The 5,857-nt window shown below is 42.4% G+C and overlaps 1 protein-coding gene across 1 annotated transcript in view; it reads right to left on the bottom strand.

The window, feature by feature from the left end:
* The window catches only part of LOC103389535 (neuronal membrane glycoprotein M6-b), a 22,830-nt gene extending 21,473 nt beyond the window's left edge, over positions 1-1,357 (bottom strand). The window contains exon 1 of the mRNA XM_008324978.3: positions 1,176-1,357. Coding sequence (XP_008323200.1) covers positions 1,176-1,245 — 70 coding nt within the window. The 5' untranslated portion in view covers positions 1,246-1,357. The remainder of the gene's footprint in view (positions 1-1,175) is intronic.
* Positions 1,358-5,857: the final 4,500 nt, after the last annotated feature.

Here is a 5,857-nt window from a genome sequence, read left to right as displayed (position 1 = left end):
AGTCGTGCTCAAGCACTTGCCCTTTGTACACTGTAATAGTTCGGTTAATTACATTGTAATTCAAATTGGAGGATAGGTTAGGGACATTTAAGGATGGGCAGGTGGGACAATGGCACTTAAGGGGCAACATGTTAGTCAAAGGTCACATGAACAAAAAGTGACCAAAAAAAAGTGACCAAGTGGAACAATCTCCACTGTGGTTGGACAGATGGAGATCAATTTCAGTTAACTACTGTTGGCAAGCATGTTACCACATACTGTATTGTTTAGTGCCTTGCTCTTTCTGGCCTAAGCACTTCTGGTCTCACAATTTGTAGTGGTCTGAGATTGATTTGGGATTTCAAGTCAAGTACCAATTCTTTAAATCAAGAGTCACAGTATTTTATTTATATGAAGGAATAAGGTCGTACATTCATACTTTATTCATGCTTTGAGGCTTAAAATGCCTAATTAGCACCACCTACAGCCGCCTACTGAACCCTAGAAAATGAAGGGGTGGCCTCTTTTACCCACTACCGCTGAAAACGTCTTGCACGCCTCTGCTCACTTCTACCACCGTCTGGTTATAAAGCTGAACTGTGAACGTGGAACAGAATAGTCTCTCTCTTTCTTTCTCCCTCTGCCTCTGCGTGTTCCTGAGTGCTACTTGTGGTTTCACACCAACGCTATGTGGCGCAACAATCACCAATAATGATACAAGTGTCCCCTCCACACCTGAAACAATGGCGCGCAGGGAGCGCAGCGCTGCGCACACCCTCGCCATCACTCCCTCACTCTATCTGCTGCTAATGGCGCTGCGGTGTAAATAAAAATAATAATAAAATACGATGAAAACCACCGCATGTATCTTTCTAAAAAGCCAATTATTCACCCACATTTTCATCCACCCTCTCCTTTTCCCTCTACAAATTCCATTCACTGGCGCACGGGGCAGAGAAAAACGTCAAACTGCGCCGTGATTTACTGGAAAGAAAAACGTCAGTCACCTGCGCTAAGGAGACGAGATGTATTTGTTGTCCAAATCAAACAGGTTAGACGCCAAAGATGGGGGAGAGCTGGCGCTATTGTGTCGGCACGGCCACCATAAGTGGGTTAAACCGCTCACACAGGCGCAGACGCAAATGTCACCAACGAGAAACGCACATAAAAGCAGCCGCTCGGCACAACGAGCGTACCTTTGCTCTCCTGTCCTTCGTCCTGAGTCTCCTCAGCGTTGGAATCCAATGCTGGCTTTGTCCCGTCCATTATTTCAGGGGAAAATACAGTCTCCTTGTGGCGCTTGGACCAAACAGTGTGATGACGGCGGAGGGCTATATTCTAGTGGTGCCTGATGCTCTCTCTCTCTCTCTCTCTCTCTCTCTCTCTCCTGCACACCCTCTTTCTCTCACACCGCTCCAGATTAGCGCTGTCTGTAGCTGGCATTTCTACATATTGGGTTGAGATTTCAGTTGTCACCAAAGGTCACATTTGTCTAACCCTCCTGTACAATCATTTCCCAGATCGTTAAACTGTCAAGAGACCTTCATCTATAAGGACAGCAATCTACCTGCAAGTCTCTTTAACGCTTTTGTAAGGGATGAAAATGTTTAGCAGAGGATAATAGACCTCCTAGGTAAGACATGTGCAAACTATGGCCTGGGGGCCAGATACAGCTCGTTGGGTTTTTTAATCCGGCCTGCCGAACCTGGCTAAACAAAGCCGTCACAAGCCCCAGATTCTGATTATACTGGTTCCAGGTTTCAAATTACGGTGGAACCCAGATTGTCGAACGGCTCTCTTTTTGAATAATTTTTTTTTAACTATAAATGTCCCAGGTTGTCGTACCTAACTTGGTTGCCGAGCAAGCCAATAACACACAGGCAGCAAGTGATCACTAAGTGACTGAGCGTGTGGTGTCAGTCTGGCCTCAGCCCGTGGAGTATACACACTAAGATATTTAGTCTGATTTTGCCGATATTTCTTGCGTTGTGCTATTTCTATTCTATTTTTTTATTCCATAAATCACCGTGGGACCTGAGAAAGCTAGTGAAAGTGGAAAGGTGGACAGAAAACTAGTGAGAACAACAACAGAAGTAAAGAAAGATGATGTGAAAGCATGAGAATGGCGTTCGTGTTTCAGATCTGGCTTTAAAGTATGGGTTAGTAAAGTCGTCGATTTGTACTATCCTCCACTTGCGCCTTGAATCTGCCCCTGTTATTTATAGCTTTGTTCTTTATTCAATTGTGTTTATCTTTTTTTATTAGATCTAATGATTTGCATTGGTTTTCTGTATGAACCTTCTCACGAAATACTGTCGTAAAAGTTTGAATAAGCAAACATCCAGTCCAGGAACGGATTAATCCATTTTACAATGATTCATTGATGGGAAATTTGTTTCAGTTTTCACATTTTTCGGTTCACGAACGGCCTTAAAGAACATAAGTTCGAAAAATGCTTCAACTGTACATGCATTGAGTAGAGTTGTAATTCAGTTTAAAATAAAAATATGTTCCGTTGTCTTTGCCCGTCTGTGGTATTATAATACTATACTCACCCACCTTCACTATTTCTACTTCTTGCATCATCGTATGTAAAATGTTCTAACCACGTGCAACATCCTAAAGCATGCAGCCCTGTTCCAAATACTTTTTTAACTGTTGGCACCTGTGTTAAATGATTGATTTATAGCCCTGTTATTTCACTCTAGTTTAGTAGAAAACGGCTAATATTGTATGTTGTGAATTAGGAGGAGGTTGAGGACAAAATGTGCAGGGGACGTAAATATGCAAACTCATGGCTATCCATGCATGCAATAACACACACACTCACACACTCACACACAGACACACGGCCACAGTACATACAACCACTCACTCTCACCGCCCCCTCTCCATCTGGCTACTTCAGAGAGTCAGGGATGGTAGGAGGAAAAGAAAGAAAAATATAATTTGGTTTGCTATAAGAGAGTGTTTGAGCGTGTAGTGAGAATGTGGGCGGGAAGACAAGAAGAAAGTGAGTGTACTTTTCATGTAAATGTTCCATTTAAGGTGCAGCTTGTGGAATGAGGCTCTGTACTGCCGAGCATAACGGCACAGCTGCACATGTGCACCTCTGTCATTAGCTGCCGTTTTTGATCAAGCACATATAGAAAAACAGCATCACTTATTTGACTGTTGATTGGCCTGCGTTTAACCAATCATAGCATTTTTGGTGCAAACTAGATCTGTTACAGAGTGGGCCACCAAGGTCACCGATTGGCTTAGGTGAGGACCCCTAGAGTCCAATGAGAAATCAGCCAGTCAACCCCAATCATTATGAAACATTTAAAGTGGGATGTTGTGTATTTATCTAGTGCATACGTGTCAAACTCAAGGCCCGGGGGCCAAATGCGGCCCGCCACGCCATGTTGTGTGGCCATGCAGCAGAGTTTATCAACCTATGAAATTAAATGTTTTTTTATTACACAGTCATGAACAATATTTGTAGCTTGAGTAAATAATAATCAATTGCAGATACATGTATTAGTCTGTTATGGAGGAGCTACATCTATACCAGACTCCATCTGTTTGTATCAAAGTCTGAATGACTTTTATTTTAAAATATTGCCAGATTATCGTCAAATAAAGAAAGTAAATGGAATTTTTTTTAATGAAGTAAATTAGTAATTTTTTTCACTGTGTCCCACTGCAGGCTGGTACCAAAGGACCTATGGACTGGTCTACCTACTGGTCTGTGAACCGGGGGTTGGGGACCCCCATACAGTGTTCCATTTAAAACCAGCCCTTCAACAGGAACTGTATTGCTGATGTGGCCCCCGGTGAAAATGTGTTTGACACCCCTGATCTAGAGGGTAAGGAAGGTGGTTGGGGAGTGGGGGGTTGGTTACTGGTGGTTCCATAACTCACCCTATTTTTCTGTCCATAAACACGGCTTGGAACAATGGGAAGCCATCTGCCCTCAATCCTCTTAAACAAGGTTTTAATTCAGGCCCACGTGGCCTTGTTTTGGTCAAAGCTCTGGATGCTGAAAAAGGAAATCCCTTCTCACACTCACACACACACAAATCCATCCAACCTACCCTCCAGCCCCCACCCGCGATGTTATACACTGCAGAGGACAGAAGTGACCTCCCCCACACCTGGTCCCGCCCTCCACTAGCCACTCGTGTATGATGTCGTCTCAGGGAAGACATCAGATGCTCGGCACGGCCAACTTGGCGGACATGACATTTAGTGAATCCATTTACCCCTGGGGCAGAAATTGACACCCACTCCCACGCCATATGCCATCAAACACGAGAGGGTCAGTACACTGATTTGAAGGCCTCGCACAAACTGAGCTGTAAGGAAACTAGATCCACCTCATGACTGAGCAGTGATGGGATGAAAAAGGAACAATCCCAGTTTTATTTCTACTCTTTAGACCCAAGTATTTTTGGATAGTTGACAAATCTACTGCTTAAAAAAAGCACATTTTTTATAATGCAGTTTCCTATGTTTTTTTTTATTGTCTTAATCATGTTGTTTATATTCTATATTTTCTGAGCTAAGGAGACGTTATTTTTTCAAAAAGGATGACCTGACCAGAGAGATGTTTTGGTTGACCCTAAACCATACAGCATTTAGTCATGTGATTTTTCGATCTGCTCCCATCAACATTAAACACACAGCTTTATCCCAAATTAAGTTTTCATACAAAACCTTATACATCTGTTTTCACCTCTGCTTCAGTTTCTTTCCTCTGTTTTTAGTCAGATTTTTGACCCAGTTAAAGAGACCCCGGTGGTAAAAGATTCCTCCACTCAGCCCTCCCTGTATCGAGCATGTCAGGGTACTGGAGTGATTTGCACAGATGATACCACAAGCCACACCTTGTATTCAGGAGAGATAAGGTGAAAAACAATGCAGGCCAAAGAGGGTGTGGCCTGGAGCTGACACTGTGGTGTGCTGATCATTTGTACAAAGTGACTTGTATAACTTTTCTTTCGTCTATTGTGATAATGAAAGGCAGCTGGGCTGGGCTGACCATGAGACTGACCTTACCTCCATCCTCATTCTTTAGTGTTTTGTAAACTTTCTTAATGAGTTTATAACAGATTATATTATTAGAACAGATTTATTAAAAGTTTCTTGTTCTTCTAGCGGCTGTTCCCTTCAGCGGTCATCACAGCAGGTCATCTGCCTCCTCTTCTTCTTTACACCAGCTATCTCCATGTCCTCAAAAGTCCTTTTGACTAACCTTTAATTATAGATGTAGGTCAAAGGTGATGAATTAATTAATATGCATATAATCACCTTGTTTTTATAGCAAAAGCAGTTCAGAATCAAGAAAAACAAGGAGTCATCCTTACAAAAGGATGGATGTTCACTCAACTGTCATCTACAAAGCCAACTCCAGGGGCCACTACATTTTACATACAACACTAGACCCATTAATATTTAATGGTACAATTAGGCCTAACAGCACTGCTTTAAACAGTTCACAGGATACAGGCTGGTCCAGACACTGTCATGGTCCCAGCAGGAACACCTTCCTACCAGGTTATAAGGTTTTGTTCACTTTGGTTGCTCTAATGCAGCGGTGTCCACACTGTTTTGGCACAGGAGCTACTATTCAAATGAAAAAATACATTGAAAAATGTAAATATATATTTACTCATGTAAAGTGAACATACTTTATATAAATATATGTTGGTGTACTAACATGCATCGTTGCTCCTTAGTCTAACTCGTGCACTGCTCTGTTTTAGGATTTACCTGTGGACTTCCACTAATACCCTCGCACAAAACTACAGTTTAAATCGTGTATGTGAGAGAGAGAGATTGTGTGTAGATCACTAATCTTCTGATGATTCTGACGATGATGACCCACTTTTGC

The sequence above is a fragment of the Cynoglossus semilaevis genome, chromosome 14 (genome assembly GCF_000523025.1).
Source record: "Cynoglossus semilaevis isolate Cse_v1.0 chromosome 14, Cse_v1.0, whole genome shotgun sequence".
NCBI lineage: Eukaryota > Metazoa > Chordata > Actinopteri > Pleuronectiformes > Cynoglossidae > Cynoglossus > Cynoglossus semilaevis.
The sequence above is the reverse complement of the archived record's forward strand: the minus strand, read 5'-3'. Positions and strand labels throughout refer to the sequence as shown.